This window comes from Haliotis cracherodii, unplaced genomic scaffold (assembly GCF_022045235.1).
Source record: "Haliotis cracherodii isolate W230 unplaced genomic scaffold, xgHalCrac1.p SCAF_23, whole genome shotgun sequence".
NCBI lineage: Eukaryota > Metazoa > Mollusca > Gastropoda > Lepetellida > Haliotidae > Haliotis > Haliotis cracherodii.
Window position 1 is genome coordinate 3,185,136 of NW_027266279.1, and position 19,258 is coordinate 3,204,393.

At 39.7% G+C, this 19,258-nt stretch overlaps 1 protein-coding gene across 4 annotated transcripts in view; it reads right to left on the reverse strand.

Moving 5' to 3' along the window:
• LOC139471651 (uncharacterized) overlaps nucleotides 1–19,258 on the reverse strand; it is a 185,808-nt gene that overhangs the window by 38,523 nt on the left and 128,027 nt on the right. For all 4 annotated transcript variants that reach the window (XM_071254074.1, XM_071254075.1, XM_071254072.1 and 1 more), the window contains one exon: nucleotides 11,544–12,200. In XM_071254074.1, the coding sequence (XP_071110175.1) occupies nucleotides 11,544–12,165 (622 nt within the window). In that variant the 5' untranslated portion in view covers nucleotides 12,166–12,200. The remainder of the gene's footprint in view (nucleotides 1–11,543; nucleotides 12,201–19,258) is intronic.

Genomic DNA, 19,258 nt, shown 5'->3' on the forward strand with positions numbered 1-19,258 from the left:
TGTCATGCCAGTCTCAGCATGGACTTACACAGTGACGTCATGCCAGTCTCAACTTGGACTTACACAGTGATGTCATGCCAGTCTGAAGCTGGACTTACACAGTGATGTCATGCCAGTCTGAAGCTGGACTTACACAGTGATGTCATGCCAGTCTGAAGCTGGACTTACACAGTGATGTCATGCCAGTCTCTACTTGGACTTACACAGTGACATCATGTCAGTCTCAACTTGGACTTACACATTTTTTTTAAAGTTAACTCTTAATTATGTTCCCATTTCATTACAAAAAGTATATCAGATTAAGAAAACGTAATTAATCATTTTTTTACATGTACACTTACATTTCATATGCAGCAAAGTTGACATTAGTTTCACTAAGTGTAATATATTACACAGCTCTGTCACATTGTGGCACTTTGTATCAAAGAGTTAATCAGTTCTTCAGCCCCCAAATAACATTTATTGAAAGATGATAAATTAGATATCATACATCCTTGATGATCTTATGTATCAAATCTCCATTTTATTTCGATAAATCCCCTGGACCCATTCATCAACAGGGCTTCATTTCGTAAGTGACACCACCATCTCCTTAGTTCTTCAGCAACCCTTGCTTGTCGTAAGAGGACGAACAACGGGATAAGTCAGGAATAATATGCACCATTCATTATTCATCATGAATTCTATATTTAGTCATTGAAGTATAATATTATGCATTTGTATTATTTATCATCTTATATAACATGTCATATTTGATTCCATAAACAAAAAAATACAAAATACAATACAGATAAAAAACAAAAAATATTGTTCGACTGTCATGTGTTTATATACTAGAATATATGTATTATCAGTGACATGGCATCTTTTGATATAATATATCCATCTAAATCATACAAATGACAATACTACAAATAAAAATATATAATGAAATTATGACGGACATAAAATTTGCAGTGTCTTGTAAATAACACACTAGGGCTGGGACGGGTAACTCGGGTACTCGGGTACCCGGGTCGGGTGGGTACTGAGGAGGACCCAGGTACCCACAGGACTACCCGGACCCGTGGTTAGTCACATGATATATTGTTTTATGACAAAAATTATCTTGAAAATCTATGCTTACATGACAAGTCACTAATGTTCGCATTTCTTTCTGACTATGTTCCCATTCCTTCTGACTTAAGCTTTTCTTTTAGCTGCTGATAGTAAATCCTTGTGAGCAGAATCTGAATGCTATGAGTCAATATTTCTAGTTTTAAGAGATTTTTACTGTATTACTATTTATCTCCCCTCGACAAGAAATGGAATAACGCCTATAAAATCTACAGTTTATGGAATCTGAAGATTTTATTTTGGCTGCTGATAGTAAATCCCATTTCTAACTTGTGAGCAGAATTACTTAGTCACATGACTGAAATATGTTTGAACAAAGCTAATAAAACTTCAGTCAACTTCAGTGTATATGCATGACCACATCGTTTTATACGTGTATCTAAAAAGCAGGTGATATATTGTTCAATGACAAAAATTATTATTATACTCTTATTATACTTACACTACAAGTCACTAATTTTAGCATTTCTTTCTGACCATGAACCCATTCCTTCTGACTTTTCATATGGTTGAATAAAGAGATTACTAAAGTCAACAAATTCCCAAGCGGACATCTTATATCTCTTGAGACCTACAGGGGGTACCTGGGTAGGGTCAGGTAAAGGGGTGTGTGTGTACCCAGGTAGGGTCGGGTAATGGTGTGTGTGTGTGTGTGTGTGTGTGTGTGTGTGTGTGTGTGTGTGCCTGGGTAGGGTCGGGTAATGGGGGGTGGGGTTACTCAGGTGGGGTCGTGTAATCGGGGGAAGGGTACCAGGGTAGGGTCGGGTAATGGGGGGGGGGGGGTTACCCGGGTAGAAAATGTAGACTCATTCCAGCCTATTGCACTCCTGTATCAAACATGTCCAGGTCCTTAATTGCCTACTCCAGGGTGATAATCTGAAATCTGACAATGACAGACTACTTTCCTGATTGTGATTCATTGATAAGTTTCTCGTGCTTCTGTTGAATTCAGTGTTATAGTGTTTAATCAATGTTCTTTGATCATATCTACTTTGTATTATCCCTACTGCCTTGATAATCCACAGATATGGTCATGTACTATTTACCTTACAACTCGTTTCAAAATGTATCTAACTTGCCTTCACTCGTCAGATGAGTTTTGAAACAACTCATTTTGACGCAAATAGTATCTGAGATCAACTGATGGAGCGATCTCTATTTCAGTGATGAGAAAAGAATTTAAAAGTAGTTTCATCGAGAGTTGAGTCCCTCGGAGAACTGTTTCATCAAAATATGTCTGCTATTCAAGTGATGAAAAAGCTTGGTCATATATGGAAATCATTTTCAACTGAATGAGAGATAATAAATATTGTTATCTAAAGATTGTGAAAAATAATATTTGCATACTGGCTATCAGGTTTTGTTTGACAACTCAATAGTCATTCCCTGATTGCAAATAAAAAAATCAAAGTCAGCTACTAAATATCTGCAAATACAGGCTTTGTGAAATACACGTTACTGGCATAAAACACACCAGAAAAGCCAGCGCCAGTTAAATGTTTAATGACTGCAACTTTTAGACGAACAAATTACTCCATATGGAATGCTGGAATATCAATATTCAGACACTCATTTCTCCAATAATGTCTCATGGTTTAAATCTTATTAGAAAGCCAAGAATACAGTGATCATATTCGGTACAAATATTGACTTGCCTCATTCATTGCTTCTATTCCAAGATACTTTGAACATATTTATGAAGAAATCATAGCTATAGATGTCTTGATGGATGTCACTCAAATATTAAAGACAATTAAGTGGGTTTATTACACATTTATCTTATTCACTGTGATAAAAGACATGAGAAATTGACGTCTTAAACAGCAGATCATTCATCATTTCTTTGATGACTTTTTGCAGGAGACGTCTAGAATCTTACATCATTACACGTACTGTGCAACAACCTTCTGAAACCTCTGCTTGCGTTTTCATGGAAACAGTCTCATTAAATGTGATTTTCTTTTCAATCGTTTTGTCTCTTCAGACATTAATTATCAATGGTTGCATGAACTCTCCAATCACTGAAAACCTGCCTTGTGATTGAAACTTTATGAACTGTTTTTTGAGTATAATTTTTTTCAAATTGTGGTGAATGTTAATAAGTCTCACAAGCTGTCTACCGCCTCCATGGTCTAGTAGATAGAGCACCTGCCTGGAGAGTGGGAGGTCGGTGGTTTGATCCCCAAAAGAGGTTAAAAGATGGTACTTCTTGTTGCCCTGCTTGGTGCTTGGCATTAAGGGACTAAAACAAGGACTGGTCAGCTCGGAGGTAGAATATTGTGTCTAAGTGCGGTATCCATGTAAAACCTGAAGCATGGTATCTCAGTGGTCTTGCACTATAAACTGTAATTACTCACGCATGCATGCACCAACACAGGCACCCACATCCCTGTAGCAGTGCGAGAAACCCACCTCACAAGTGCTTGCTATGTGATATACCGGTTGACTTGAAATTTGGGTTTCTTTAGTAGGGAACTACCCATCCTTGATTAATTAGTGTACTTTTGTCCATTCAATATTGATAAATACCCCGGACCTATTCACCACCATTGTCTCATTTCAGAAGTGACTTCACCAACTCCATCACTGTTGTCTCTTACTTCCCATAGAATTTCACAAACCGACGAGGGAATTTCACAAACTGATGAGGGGGTTTCACATTTCTGAATTTTATGAACTGATAAGTGAATTCACACTTCTGAATTTCACAAACTGATAAGTGAATTCACATTTCTGAATTTCACAAACTGATGAGGGAGTTTCACATTTCTGAATTTTACGAACTGATAAGTGAATTCACATTTCTGAATTTCACAAACTGATGAGGGAGTTTCACATTTCTGAATTTCACAAACTGATAAGTGAATTCACATTTCTGAATTTCACAAACTGACGAGGGAATTTCACATTTCTGAATTTTACGAACTGATAAGTGAATTCACATTTCTGAATTTCACAAACTGATGAGGGAGTTTCACATTTCTGAATTTCACAAACTGATAAGTGAATTCACATTTCTGAATTTCACCAACTGTCGAGGGAATTTCACATTTCTGAATTTTACGCACTGATAACTGAATTCACATTTCTGAATTTCACAAACTGATGAGGGAGTTTCACATTTCTGAATTTCACAAACTGATAAGTGAATTCACATTTCTGAATTTCACAAACTGACGAGGGAATTTCACATTTCTGAATTTTATGAACTGATAAGTGAATTCACATTTCTGAATTTCACAAACTGATGAGGGAGTTTCACATTTCTGAATTTCACAAACTGATAAGTGAATTCACATTTCTGAATTTCACAAACTGACGAGGGAATTTCACATTTTCTGAATTTTACGAACTGATAAGTGAATTCACATTTCTGAATTTCACAAACTGATGAGGGAAATTTGAATGCAGGTTCAGAGCAAAGATGTAGCGGACAATGGGTCCAGGCTATTTACCAAAGTAGAATGGAGATGTAATACGCTGGATATTCAAGGATGGGAGCCACCTGTTTTCCATTGTTATTTTGCTCGAAGCCAAAGCAGTATTTTAGGAGCCAACACAATTCCACCAATTCTAAATGCAATTCTTCCCATTCATGTATCTCTCATACAAGAGTGGCAATATTATTACCGAGTCTAAACATCACGGCATGTTATCCTGTGGGGCATTTGCCAAGTTTGGGAGACCAGAATCCTCAAGTCCACATTGCCCCCAGACAGGGGGCGCCAACCGACATGCACCACGTGGGTCCCAAACCAGTCTCAACAATGGTCATAACGCACCTAGTGGTTTAAAGCGTAGATACTGAGGTTTGGTTTTCATTATGTAGTAGTGTTTGAAATAAAACAAATTGCAAGGCTGCCACTAGACTAACCTCTAGTTCCTGAAATGAACATATCGTACAGAAAAAACAGTTATTCAGTTACCTTAATAAAGATATAATAAAAGGGAGCCCAGTGACTCTCTTCATTTTCAGATACTGCAGTAATCTAGACTTGCCAAACATTATAGACTTGCATGGGCTGTATTTGATATATATTTGTATCAGGGTCTGTAAGACAGACTAGGCTGCCACCTGGACTCACAGCCTTCAGAAGCTGTAGGGGCAGTCGGGTAGCCTAGTGGTTAAAACGTTCGCTCGTCACGCTGAAGACCCGGGTTCGATTCCCCACATGGGTACAATGTGTCAAGCCCATTTCTGGTGACCCCCGCCATGATATTGCTGGAATATTGCTAAAAGCGGCGTAAAACCATACTCACTCACTCACTCAGAAGCTGCAGACCCTGCAAAACTGTGACCCATACCCATTTAAACCTTTGGGCTGAACACAAGATCTACCTGCCACAGGCCTATGGGCAGGCGCTAATTTCGAACACTGCCCTCTCTGTCGTCTAGGCCCTGCAATGTGCTGCACAGAATCTTTGAAGACATTCAAATACTTGGAAGTTTGATATTTGATTGGGTATACCAAGAGTATTACAACACTATAACAAATTTATTTGCTGATATAATAATATTATGATTCTGGTTCAAACTAGATCACTGCTTACGTCTTTGTGATCAGTCTCACGAGAGCTTCACATTCACAGGAGTCATTTCCACTTGACTTATAAGTATTCCATGAATCTCCTGTTGGGGAGGAGAGGGGGTGGGAACTTACAATAGCGAAGTCCCCTCCAACATTAAGATGAGGTTCAGCCTACCCCAGAACTTAAACCATAATTGCAAACTACTAAGCAGACTGTGTATTCGGACAGGAGAGCATTCTGCGTGCAGGAGAATTCAATGTATCATCCCTAGGGAGCTGAGAATGCAAATTGTGTGTACACAGATCCATTGACCAGGGTAATAATGTGACACTTTGAGCACTCTTTGCGGCGTGGATTTGGTGCATAATATTCACATTATTATTCCATTGAACAGAGGACTGCGGTGGACCGTGACGCATGGAGTTCATTCTGTAGATGTTTTCATCACTGCACCAGGGGCACAGTCGTCTAAGGCACTGTTATTTGCTGTGCAGAGTTGCATCCCTTGGGCATGCCAGAAATCTATGATTGTGGGTTTGAATCCCAGTTCACCCCGATTAGGTTTCTAGGTTTGTCAGCACCATATCCGTGCTCGTGGGTTTCATCGAAGTGGTAAACGTTTAATACCTGCATCACTTCAGGCTTTCATTCCACATAAAGCTGTCATGCCACGATAAAACTGGAATACTGTTAAAAAAGGCGTTAAACACAACTTACTCACTCACACATCACGTACTGCACCATTTGACCCATGAACAAACATTCAACCCTTGAGGTTGTCCCCGACTACATGAATTATGCAGATCCACGGGCTCAGTTGTTAGGTCATCATTTAAATTTTGTTTGTTTGTTTGTAATACTGTCATATCGTCCAATTTACGACAACAATTATCTGAATGAAAATTTAATTCCAAAGGCTAATTTCCCTGGAGACATGACATCTATGTGCCTTGAAACACTTAATTGCCTTTATTCATAAGATGCTCATCCCAATTGTTAATCCCCTTTGTATTGTACATCGACTGTCTGCCATCCTGAATGAGATGTGCAAGTATGTCACTGATGAATTACTGTTGTTTATATTTATGACTTACTAAATGTCAGGTGATCTTGACCATATAAGCCTTGGTCCAGAGACGAAAATCAGAGGGAGAAAAGAAAGGTCTTACCCTTAGCCTATCTAGGGTTAGCCTGGGTGCTCCGGGGCACCATGACAACAACCACTTCTACGATGTGTTAACGTGGCACATAGTGTGTTTTGTATGTATATATCTACATGTATAAAGTAGAACTGTATATACCCCAAGCCATCGTCTCCTAGTTGTCGGGGCACAGGTGGCCCAGTCGTCTAAGGCCCAAACTCCTGGCCCCTTCCCCAGGAAATCAAATGGTTGCTCCCTTACTGTAGGCTGGACCCCCCCTGCGTCATACCAAAAGATGTTAAAAGATGGTACTTGTTGTTACCCAGTCTGGCGCTCGGCATTAGGGGGCTAAAACAAGGACTGGTCGGCTCGGAGTCAGTATACTGTGTCTCAGTGGGGTATTCATGTTAAACTGCGGCATGGTATCTCAGTGAGCTAGCACTATAAATCAGCATCAGTCCGGATTAGTACAAGCAGCCACCTACACACGTACATGCACATCGCTATGTAAGTGCAATAATCTTGGACGCAATGTTAAACCCCATTTCACCTCACCTCACCGACTGTAGGCTGGAGATATTTATTGGTACATTGTACTTTTGTAGAACTATCAGTCCACCTGATCAGCAACAAGTTTGATTTATTTCTAACACTGCAATGAATTTTTTCCTCAAGTGGAAACTGTGGGATTACATGCGCTTGAGGAAATTCTTACAGGAAAGGCATTCATTGTTACAGTTCCATGTGATTGATGATAATTACGAGTATTTTCTGACATCACCATCTTAGTTGTTTTTATGGCACAGATAAAAGATTCAAGTATGAAGCGAGCTGGGTTTAACACCACAGTATTACTTGATAGTCTGTATGTCAGTTTACTTCAAGAAAAGTTCAAAGGAATGAAGGCACATGCTTAGTAACGGTACTTTGGGGTAACATGAGCATGTGTATGGTGCTGACAACCCAAGGAACGTATTTAGGGCAATTCTGGGATTTGAACCCAGAATTATGTCTGACTAACATGACAGGTGTGATATGCACTGACAGACAAAGGAATAATGAAGGTGAGTCTGGAATTCAAACCAATGGTCAGGGGATTCTGACAGGGCTTAGGGACACAACTCTTGTTCCCCTCTGAAATTAGTACACAAGGGTGAGGTGAGTTGAAAGGGGGTTTCACATCACGTTCAAGATCACTGTAGTTATATATAGCGACTGATGGCACTATTATAGTGCTAGCCTACTGACATACCATGCAGCAGTTTAACATGGATACCCATGTCAGACACCGTAGACTGACATGGAGCTGGCCAGTCCTGGTTTTAGCCTTTAAATGCTGAGCATCAGCCGACGCAGACAAGAAGTACCATCTTTTAATGTCATTTGGTGTGACGTGGCCGGGGATCGAACCGCCGACCTTCCACTCTCTGCCCACCACTGAGGAGGTCACGAATATGAGGACTACACAGGAGGTCATGTATATGAGGGCTACAGAGGAGGTCTTGTCTATGAGGGCTACAGAGGAGGTCGGGTATATGAGGGCTACACAGGTCATGTCTATGAGGGCTACACAGGAGGTCTTGTATATGAGGGCTACAGAGGAGGTCTTGTATATGAGGGCTACACAGGAGGTCATGTATATGAGGGCTACACAGGAGGTCAGGTATATGAGGGCTACAGAGGAGGTCGGGTATATGAGGGCTACAGAGGAGGTCAGGTAAATGAGGGCTACAAAGGAAGTCTTGTATATGAGGGCTACACAGGAGGTCATGTATATGAGGGCTACACAGGAGGTCATGCATATGAGGGCTACAGAGGTTGTCTTGTATATGAGGGCTATAGAGGAGGTCATGTATATGAGGGCTAAACAGGAGGTCATGTATATGAGGGCTACACAGGAGGTCATGTACATGAGGGCTACACAGGAGGTCATGCATATGAGGGCTACACAGGAGGTCATGTATATGAGGGTTACACAGGAGGTCATGTATATGAGGGCTACACAGGAGGTCATGTATATGAGGGCTACAGAGGAGGTCATGTATATGAGGGCTACAGAGGAGGTCATGTATATGAGGACTACAGAGGAGGTCATGTATATGAGGGCTACAGAGGAGGTCATGTATATGAGGGCTACACAGGAGGTCATGTATATGAGGGCTACACAGGAGGTCATGTATATGAGGGCTACACAGGAGGTCATGTATATGAGGGCTACAGAGGAGGATACTCCAGAACTTTATCATCAGGGGAGCATGAGTGGATGATAACAACCAAGAACGCAATCAACCACACACTTGAAGGTGACGATAATGATGCTGAATAGGATGGCCCCCAAAACTAAGTACTGCTCCTTTCATTACTCAAATTTCAGGTTGGTGTCAAAATATTTTCACATTACTTTCAAAGAAAATCCTTCAAAATTAATATGCTGTAAATATTATTTTTGTTAGATATTTGAAAAAATGTAAATAAAAATAGGGTCATGTACTACCGGGGTATATATATTTTGCTTAAAATAAGGCTTATATAAAAATTTACATAATTTTTGTTCAAGCAGAGTAGATCTGGGGAGGGTCGTAAAAAAAAACTGACAGTGGTAGGAAGGTCCCAAAATCGCAAATTGAAATTGAACTTTTGTGGAAAAAAATAAACAAACCCCTCTAAATATCAAGGCTGATGTGAATGTGTGAATGCCTGATCAAGATATCTCGTCTTTAACTTGTCTCAAATCACAGTCACTATCCACTAACTCTATCTAAGGTGGATCTTTCAATAAGCTGATCCACAAATGCAATGTGCAAATGGAATAAATAATCAGGCAACACTGTTCGTACAGTGACATGTTGATCTTATGGGACATATCTGAAATACAATCTCCACAGATTAGCGAATCTGCAATTGGTGCTCTTGATGATGGGTAACAATGTCTCATGTGGTAACAATGTACATTTGGTAACAATGTGCATTAGGTAACAATGTGCATTAGGTAACAATGTGCATTAGGAAACGAAGTGCAATGCGAACAATGTGCAAGCGGAAACACAGTAACAAAATATGCAACTGGGAACACAAAGTGCAGTGTGGTCACAATGTACTATGTACCATGGTAACAATGTTCAATTTGGTAACAATGTGTCTTGCAGTCACATGATAGCAATGTGGTAATAATATGCAAAGTTACACTTATCCATGATTATCCAGTGTAATACTTCTCGATTCTATTCATTTATTTATGCAAAATACCCTTGACAAATTTACCCTGGACTTGCTTTATTTATATCCACGCCCTGCTACATACTCCCCCGTCAACAGAAGGCACGCCCTGGGCCGCATAGTAGGGTACTGAGGCTTATTTTGCTCAAATTTAATATGAACATGCTCAGCCCCAGGTTGGGCGCCAATGTAGCGGCCACAAAATTCTGTGATGGGATTCGAACCACGGACCGTCTGATCCGAGGTCGAACGCCTTGTCCACATGACCAAAGAGGATAACCCCATCAGCAATCTCACAAGGTAAGGATGTCATCTGTGGGATGACTGTACGCCCTGCTACACATGCTAAACATAAAACCGGAAAGTCATACAGCGTAGGGAATCCCTCCCCTTGCCTCTGTATTCAGGAAAACATCTTTTGTGAGTCCTGTGATTCGTTCAAACACTCGAGGGGTTGCTTGGATGAGGTTGGACTTCGAAAGTAGATTGTTGTCAAACTTGCATCCAGAGGAGGCATTTTGATTGGTCGTTGATTCCAAACTGATGGAAATTCTATGCTTGGTTAGTGATAAGAAAGATGGATCTCTGGTGATGTCACTTCCAGAACAAAATGATGGCGGTGAATGTGTGCGGTTTATGTCATAATAGAATGGAGATAGGAGATAACAGAGGATGAATCACAGGTTTGGTTTGGTTGGTTAACACTGCAATCAGCAATATTCCAGCTATATGACAGCGGTCTGTAAATAATCCAGTGATTAACATCATGTGCATCGATCCATGCATTTAGGATCGATGACATGCATTAACCAAGTCAGCGAGTCTGACTACCCGATCCAGTAAGTCACCTCTAACGACAAGCTTAGTCGGCTTTTACCGCAAGCATGGGTTGCTGAAGACCGATTCTACCCTGCATCTTCACGGGTCTCATGCAGTGTAATAACATGGCAACTTTGTGAAAGGTGAACAATATACAATGTAAACAGTAACAATGTGCTGCAGGGTAACATGGTAACAAAGGAACAATGTCATGACATTGATAAAGTAGTTTAAGAGAACATGAAGATAATTGTTGTTATACCATGCAAATAAAATCAACAAAACCATTTCCATATTCATAAGAAATCTCTGCTTGAAGAAGAGTCAATTATGATTCTGACTATATTGCGAGCATGTGTTCAGGAATCACCATAAAATAGTGATCATACCAGGTGTTTGCAAAAAGGTGAGCGTACCCTGCCACACTAGTTGCTCCCATCATAAACACATGCAAGCCCATGAACACTCATAGACATATACTAAAGTCTCTTTTCACTCAATGAAGGAGAGCAGTTATTCTGACACACAGTGCAATACATAACATCTTGATAAATACTGTTTATCATAGACAAAATCAAATCAAGTCTACCAAAACAATTGAAGATGCAATTGTTCAGACACCAAATTTTGTAACGAAGAACCCTTGGTTTAATGTAGTGCTCAAATCTGTCGAATCTGTATCAAAGATACCTGTACTCTAAATGGACTTTAGATTCTTACCTGTAATCGCTCCTTCTGTGTTTTCGGAGTCGCTGTTACTATGGGCGCCAACGATGACGCTGGTAACAGTGTTATTATACTCCGATCCCGATGCGCTGCGGGATGCGTTCGCAACATCCTGCTGCCTCAAAAGGGAATGGGCGTCCATCATCACAACTTTAGATTCCGAATGACACCGCACTTTATGTTGGGAACCACTTTGCTCCTTAAGTGAATTATCCAAATTTGAATTGGGAGATAACTCTCTTGAACTTTTCACACTATCATCTAAATTATCTCCCCACTGGGAACTCTCCTGGAAATAAAGATAAACTCCAATGGTGCGAACACTCGCCGTTTCATCAACATGCAACACTTCACGTGTAATTTTGTCGAATTTTATACACGAATGGGGCAGAACATTAATCTTCTCCAACGCTTCAATCACGGAATTGTAGAAATGCTCTGACGACTGGCTGCTCGAGACAACCTTCGTGGTATTCACCCTCCTATTGTCTGTGTCAGGAAACCACAGCGGTGACTGCCTAGCAGTGCTCTCCGGGAGCTCGTTGATTTCCGTGGGTTTAGCTGCTGATGCTATGACTAGCATCAAGATGGGCAGTTCATACAGTAGCCTCCTCATTCTCAGGGCTTGGAATCGCCATTCGATATCGCTACCTGAAAACACAGTAATTAAAGCCTGTCAGATAGCATAGCTGCAGTTGTCATGCCTGTTGGACTGTTGGACGCCTCTGCTGTGGTAAACATCCACAGGTCATAGCACTGTATGAAATGGTACATGTTATTGTACATTTGTCAATTTCATCATCGGAGCATAGTACATTAACCACACCCAGTTGAATTTACCCTCGTCCATGAGAACAGAGAGTCATTAGCGTGATGCAGTAGTAGTCTATTGACTCAGGGAGACTGCAGTGTAGGATGTTCGTAGTAGTTATTGATGCGGTAATGGAGTAACGGCTCCATGGGAGACACACCATTACTACTATTTGTGGAGCAGTTAGCTTAAATATATCTGCCTCTAAACTAACTTGACATTCCTGGGCTCCATGTTATTCTCCAAGAGTCAAACTTGGTTATATGTTATTTTCTCTGAGGTAAAACATGGCTGTATGTTATTTATCCAAGGTTAAACATGGCTATATGTTATTCTCCAAGAGTCAAACTTGGTTATATGTTATTTTCTCTGAGGTAAAACATGGCTGTTTGTTATTTATCCAAGGTTAAACATGGCTATATGTTATTCTCCAAGAGTCAAACTTGGTTACATGTTATTTTCTCTGAGGTTAAACATGGCTGTATGTTATTTATCCAAGGTTAAATATGGCTGTATGTTATTTATCCAAGGTTAAACTTGTCTATATGTTATTTATCCAAGGTTTAACATGGCTATATATTATTCTCCAAGAGTCAAACTTGGTTATATGTTATTTTCTACAAGGTTAAACATGGCTATATGTTATTTATCCAAGGTTAAACATGTTGATATGTTATTTTTCCCGTTTTCTTTTTAACATGGCTATATGCTATTTTCCCAAAGGTTTATCATGGCTAAATGTTAATTTTTTCAAGGTGAAATATGGCTACATGGGTTTTTTCCATGCTAAACATGGCTATAAAGTTAATCACATCCTCCATTTTGTTTGAAAGTAAACTTAAAGTCTTGTTCAAGCAAATTAATACACAATATTTGCTCAACAAAGTGTTGCTCTGGTTTTAAGGCATATCGCCCATCTTGACATACAATTATCACAATAAAATCAATGTTTGTACAATTACAATATGACAACATGTTCTTCATGTTTAATAAATGAGCCTGCTTTAAATTGAAAATTCAGAAAAAAAAGTCAATTTGATAAAAACAGATTGAGTTAAGTTCAAAATATTCTGATTTTAAAGTCTGCTTGAACATATTTTGCAAAAATAAACAAGCAGATTTATCATAAAAATGAGATCATGAATTTTATGTTGATGACTTTACATATTTGTCTCTTTGAAAGGCGTTTACATCATACCTGATCAACTTCAAACGTAACATTATATAAGAAAGAAATTTCATCTTACCTCAAATTTTAACATAAAAAGATTGTAGCATTGTATCTCACAATGCCAACAAGATGTGTTTATGTTAGTGTTTTCTCAAATAATAAAAATATAAAACATGTAATTACAATTAACTTAATTAACTTTTCATTAACTGAAAAGTTGCCTCTTTTCCACTGAATGAAAACAAAAAAACTATCTTGAGTAGATTTATTTCCAGCTGGAGGGAAGCCCTCTGGATAAAGTGTTGGCTTGACACCTGAGGACCTGAAACTGACCCCCTCATGGGTACAGTGTGTGTTTGTTTGTTGTCTAACACTGCGCCAGGCCCTACAGCTTCCCAAGACAGCCTAATAATCAGTAGATGTACCAAACATGTCCTTCTCAACTCTGCAAGGGGAATATGGTAGATAATGGTCTTAAAACTTAAAGAAAATCATCGATCGAAAATACCGTATTCGACGTAATAAGCGCCCAGGGCGCTCTTAAAATTAGAACTTGGGGGCTCTTATTAGAATATAATTTTGTCGAAAAAAAACAGAGTTGAAAGATAGATTCCGTGGTTTATGCTGACAGCCTGAGATGTTTATATAAGAGAGATATATTTTTTCAGAATTTAATTGCCCATAATTAAGGTGGCATTTAAAACACGAGTGCGAATTATACGCGAATAAATAAGTATTGTGTACATTGATCAATTGGAAGGATGCTAATTGGGATTGTTCACGAGTGAATCTATTTGCAAATATCGCCGTGGGCGCTTATTACGTCGAATACGGTACATCTATTTTCCAACCCGTTTAATGGAAGTTCAAATGGTGTTGATAAGCTTTAATTATTCATGCATAATTCCCTTATACATGTTATACAGGAGAGAATATTTTTACATCAGCATCACAAATAACTTATATAAAGTTATTTAAGACAATTTTCTTCTTGGTATGGTCCCTTGTGGTATAGAATCTTCCATAATCCTTGTGCCACTTCTTGCTAAATGCTGACTGAAAGTATCAGATGTACTTCACATGGAAGTATTCTTCTGAAACATTCTAACTTCACTGAACAGCCAACAGCTTATTCATTCTCTTTGAAAGACAGTAAAAAATGACTGATGTCAGTTTAATGTTTCATGTTCATAGATTAAAGACAATGAACTCTAAAAGGATACTCAACGACATACAGTGACTTTTTATCAAAGAATTCGAGAAATTATTCAGGGTTGAAATCGTGTTGGTGAATTTCACAAGAAGGTGGCGTCTTGAATATTACTTTCTAGTCATAATGTTCCAAGATATTGTGTTTTTGAGAAGTCTCATTGATCAAGTCCACAACAAGCTTTTCTTACTAAATGGGATATTGCAGTGGGAAGGGGCATTTTGAAATATTACTTTCCAGTCTACAGTTACCAAGCTTTATAAAACCACCCTGATATTTATTACATGTACAGCTGATCAAATCGATGCAGCACCTGTTTAACAAGTGGAAACAAGGGAGATCACTCTCAACTGTTGATTGGCACCATACGGTGCAGATAGATGCATGCAGCATGTGGACGTCTGCCAGCAAACTGTTTCTGATGATAAAGAGCCTAGACAATTAAGATGATATATTGTTGAAAAAAATGTTATTTTTAACATTTTTCAATTTATTTCTTCAGGGGTCATTGGGTGGGGAGCCTTCTGCTTACATCGTTCACTCCTCACTTCAAGGCAGGTATGGATGCAAGGTGTGCAGCCTGTGTTGCAAAATCAGATCCTGATTCAAGAACCCAATTGGAACAGTATTAGGTCATCGACATTTGTCTTTCGCAAAATCATCTAAGTCAAAATGCATCCCAACACTGTACCGCTTCTCTAACATGTCTGTGTTAGAGAGGGGGGCATGGGTGGCCTAGTCGTCTAAGGCGCCTCGATACGCTGTGCAGAGTTGCGTCCCTTGGGCACGCCAGAAACCTATGATTGTGGATCCGAATCCCAGTTCGCCCTGATTATGTTTCTAGGTTTGTCAGCACCATACCCGTGCTCGTGGGTTTCACCGAAGTGGTAAATGTCTGAGACCTGCATCACTTCAAAGCCTCCCTCTCTCCAGCTCTCTCTTCATATTTCTCTCTATATATGTCTCAACATCTCTCTCTCTCTCTTTTTCTCCCTCTCCTCTCTCTCACAATTATGGGGCGGTCGGGTAGCCTAGTGGTTAAAGCGTTCGCTCGTCAAGCCAAAGACCCGGGTTCGATTCCCGACATGGGTACAATGTGTGAAGCCCATTTCTGGTGTCCCCCACCATGATATTTCTGGAATATTGCTAAAAGTGGCATAAAACCATACTCACTCACTCTCTCTCTCACAATTATGACTGATCAACAGAGTTTTCAGTTTACTGTAGCATCAGTCAAGAGTTGACCCAGTCAGTCAACTGATTCCTACATAAGGCTCCTAATTATGGATTCTGAACATGAAGCCCAACTTCACCCCTCAATGATAAAATGATTTCTGCCACGCCCAATGCCACTGATCCAGGAAACGTTTCAATAGCCTGACCACAACAATCAATAACACACTGGACATGGTCTCATAGAAATCTATTGATCATGTTGACAGGACACATCCAAATCTACCATTTCCATCAATACAGACCATTAAAACATGACTAATTAATCTCCAAAACCTTGTGGGAAAATACCAAGCTAATCAACGCTTGTTGATCTGGTCGCGAGATGCTTTGACATGCTTGAATACATAGCAAGTCTATACTACATTGTGCGACAGCCACAGAAGCAGACAACCATGATGATGAAGATGACAAATCTCTTTAGCTTTAAGACCACGAAAGTGGCTTAACTGGAGATTAAGCTGCCTTGTCCGTATCACATTTAGCCCACGCACCAATCACTGTTAATATTTTGGTAATAATGAAAGGACCATTGAAGCTAATTTCATATTGATAGCGAAATAAAGTAGATCACAGGGAAACAGTTTCGTGTAATGTGTTCTATGTTACCCAACTTTACAAAGGGATATTCTGAGCGTCCATGCAGTGTAAAATGAGCACTAGCCAGCTGGGCTAGATAATGTTTCACAAGCCAAATTCAGATTAGCATAGCCATTTTTACCCCAACTTATACAATGAGAAATCTGGAAGCAGAGAAAGAAAAATGATTTTAACCTTCAACAAGTTTAGAACTACAATCTGAGTCAATATCAATTAATTCACCAATGGACCCGTGATGATTCTTGGTTAAGATAGGTCTTCAGCAACCCATGCTTGCTGTAAAAGGTGACTATGCTTGTCGTAAAAGGGGACTAACAAGATCGGGTGGTCAGGCTCACTGACTTGGTTGATGCATGTCATCAATTCCAATTGCGTGGACCGATACTCATGATATCAATGACTGGACTCGATTATTTACAGACCGCCGTCATATAGCTGGAAGACAAACAAACAAACAAACAAACAAACAAACAAACAAACAAACAAACAAAAATTCACCAATGAAAACACAAGATACTTATGAGTATGGGATGCGTTCAGTAACTGCTCGCGAACATATTTTATTGTCCACAAAGACATTTCTTTTTGAGATGAGGGAAAAAGGTTTATACATTGTAGCTCCTCAGGTCGAGAACTCAGTCAGGCTTTCGGGCTACCAAGATTTCATTTTCACAATTTTCAGAAAGTAAAAAAGGTAGCCACAGGCTACTGGGCAGGTGTCCAAATGGAAACTGATGTTGATGATGGATGTAGGTTGTCACATGAATAGTATTTGACTTTGCCTTACAACTGACAAATTTCTGCTTTATTTCAGGATATAATAAACATAACTCCCTATTTAACATTGTTAAAATTGAGTTATATAACCGTATGACTATTTCAAGATCCTTGTCAAATGCTGAGCAGTATATTAACGTAAATGATGATGTCACTGCAATAAATGCCTGGAATTGCAGAATGATGAGACAGAAATTGTGTGGTTATATATGGGCTTCTAGGGTAATGAGTTTCATAGAGTCATCAAAAACTTGGAAAATGGATCCAAACAAGATCTTGAAATAGCGACGATGTCGGCCATTTAACGAGAATGGGATGCAAATCCTCCCTGCAAATATCGTTGTGTCAGTTTCAACTTCAGCAGACCCCAATAGAGTAAAGCTTTTATTGACAAAATGGACTAAATCTTATGGTTGGTTAATTTATGCTGTAGTTATCTCCATTTGATATAATAATGGTAAATGAATGTTATAAACTGCCTTATTTATACCGGAAGTATTTGCATGATCTTACACAAGGACCCGTGAAGATTCCGGGGTACAATAGGTCTTCAGCAACCCATACTTGTCGTAAAAGGCGACTCACGGGATCGGGTGGTCAGGCTCGCTGATTTGGTTCATGCATGTCATCAATCCCAATTGCGTGGATCGATGCTCATGATATTAATCACTGGATTGTCTGGTCCAGACTCGATTATTTACAGACCGCCGTCATATAGCTGGAATATTGCTGAGTGCGGCGTTAAACAACAAACAAACCTTACACAAGTGTTACCCTATTCAGTGGATGCCAGTGTTCAATCAGAATACATTCTCAGCTCCCTAGGGAGTATATACAACCCGAGCTACCTGTTCAGTGTTGGAAGATTGCATTCACAAAACTATCCCATCCTACTGGGTACCCATTCACTGCTGGATGAACAGAGGCCAGTTTCTGCCGAAGGGAGCACGACATGTTTTACCACATTTAACAGCGGCTGACTTGAAACTGACAATATTACAGCCAAATAGTGACAAACCAGATACCTGTGAATTGTGAAATTAATGTGTGGGTCGACCCCTGGCTTAAAATGTGAGTTGCTCTACCTTCAAACTTTAAGAGTGTGTGAGTTGGGTTTAACGCCGCTTTTAACAGTATTCCAGTTATATCGTGGCATGTCAGCTTAATGTGGGAGGAAAGCCCGAAGTGATGCAGGTCGTTTACCACTTCAGTGAAGCCCACGAGCACGGGTATGGTGCTGACAAACCTAGAAACATAATCGGGGCAAACCGAGATTCGAACCCACAATCATAGGTTTCTTGCGTGCGCAACTCTGCGCAGCGAATGAAGGCGCCTTAGACGACTGGGCCACCCGTGCCCCCTCAAACTTTAAGAACTAATCAACAAACGATAACACCAAGACTGTAGACTTTGAATCCATGCAAAGTAGGAGGTGCTAGGTTGTTGTGCAATATTACCACAAACTTAACTTCAGCTGATTAACATCTGATCTGACTTCCATGAAATCAAAAGCAGGAAATTAGGTCAGGTCAACAACAAAGATTGAACAGGTTCCAAGTGTTATTACAGGAGTTAGCACAATCCTTTGAACGTAAATTGTATTCACCACGACTCCTGTTTCTGTATTGGACATGTTCACCACGTGGACGAGCAGTGTTTTCCTTGTAATTATCAGATTGTTTTATGAGGTTACCAAGAACAAAGATGGCGCCATACACGGCTGGCAACTGTCATAACTGTTGGATGAACTTGTATAAACAAACTCACCATACTTGACACTGAACTTAGTGAGAAGCACTAAATCTAGCACTCAGTTACATTGTTTCCTGTGAGCTTTGGTATGTATGTCATTGTTTTCTGTGAGCTTTGCTATGTATGTCATTGTTCCACCCAAACAGAGTGAACCT